This window comes from Apis dorsata, unplaced genomic scaffold (genome assembly GCF_000469605.1).
Source record: "Apis dorsata unplaced genomic scaffold, Apis dorsata 1.3 scaffold_194, whole genome shotgun sequence".
Taxonomy (NCBI): domain Eukaryota; kingdom Metazoa; phylum Arthropoda; class Insecta; order Hymenoptera; family Apidae; genus Apis; species Apis dorsata.
The window spans coordinates 2,691,671-2,693,247 of NW_006263478.1; the positions used below are offsets into that span (position 1 = coordinate 2,691,671).

At 39.3% G+C, this 1,577-nt stretch overlaps 1 protein-coding gene across 1 annotated transcript in view; it reads right to left on the bottom strand.

Moving 5' to 3' along the window:
• Positions 1 to 316, bottom strand: part of LOC102678499 (protein split ends-like) — a 200,485-nt gene extending 200,169 nt beyond the window's left edge. The window contains exon 1 of the mRNA XM_031509949.1: positions 261 to 316. Within this exon, the coding sequence (XP_031365809.1) occupies positions 261 to 295 (35 nt within the window). The 5' untranslated portion in view covers positions 296 to 316. The remainder of the gene's footprint in view (positions 1 to 260) is intronic.
• Between the last annotated feature and the right edge of the window lie 1,261 nt (positions 317 to 1,577).

Here is a 1,577-nt window from a genome sequence, read left to right on the forward strand (position 1 = left end):
TCAATAGCTGTAATTGCGTTATTCGAGCGGTGTTCCAGCCTGGGAACGATATTTTTCCAGACGGGCAGACTATGGAAAAGAAATGAAATATGCACATAATAATCGGGCGGATAGGAAGGAGAGAAAGATTGGAGAGAAAGAGAGAGAGAGAGAGAGAGAGAGAATCATGCGCGAATTTCGAGCGAACGAGACGAGCCGTATATGCAACAGCTTCATTCATTATTAATATCGACACGCTGTACACGTGCAAAGATACATACGTGATCGCAGTGAGAATAGCACGATCGGCCAGCATATAGGAGCGGTGGTGTGCCGCTGAGAAATGCCCTCAACGTACCTGCAACACACAAAAGAAAAGTAACGATGAAATGACTCTATCCGTACGAGCGTTTCTCTATCTTTCTCACTCTTTCTCTCTCGAACACACTCTACGCACACGAACAGACACGCTCGCATATACGCGCTCCAGTGATATTTTTAATATTATCCATACGCATGGGAAGAAAGAGCGAGAATCGTGGTGAGCACATCGGTGCGACGATCCATTTCTCAAATGAGAGTTGATTTGTTGCACCGATAAACACGGTGAATGCGTTCTCCTCGTGTCTTTTCAACGTGCGTACGACAATGCGAGGTGCGCAATCCCGCGACGAGAAAAATTGACTAGGGAGATCACTCGCGTCGAGATTACGATTTCCTGTATATTTATATTATATTTATATTTTTGTGACGCGATTTCAAAGAAAGATTTCTTCGTTTATTTATATTCTTTTTCTTTTCTCTTTTCGAGTGCGCTTCGGTTAAATTTATTGACAAATTTATCGATCGATAGTTAAGGGGATTTTGTATGAATGATGGATAACGTTTTATATTGTATTGTTAATTAAGAGTGAATAAATGATAAAGTACGATAGGTTGGATAGAACAATTGATTTCGGTATGCAGGATATAATTAAATATGTATCTTATTTTGATATTAACATTTAGAGTATTGCATACCGATTGAATTATACATTTGTATATAATTATACATTTATATGATATAAATATATTAATTATCATTCGATAATTCGATCGTTCGTGACATTAGAAAAATAAGAAGAAGAAGAAGAAGAAGAAGAAAAAGAAGTTTGAACTGTGAAAACATTTATATTCTCGCTAAGAAATTCTCGGAATATCGATACAATATAATTTTTTTCTTAATATACGAAGCGATAAATTTCCTCTCTTTCGCGAGAAAGAAAAATAATCGCACGCCAACCCGATGGCATATTCCATTTACTCATCCTACAAGAATAAATCAAATCGATTGGAAACGCGCCTTTTCCCTCCCCGTTACGATTCATTCAAAATTCGATTACACCTGCCATGCTCGAATATCGCCGAGCTAATCCAAACTTGCCCCACCCACCCCTCGCCCTTCTCCTCCATCTTCCCTAAGAGGACGAAGGCGAAGAGAATTGACATTCCCACGCGTCATCCGCTCGTCGATATTCTAAAAATGTTGCCGATTCGCGGAATCGCGTTATTCCACGAATCAGCAAGTCAAATATAAAATGACGTAAACCGCGGTGTTG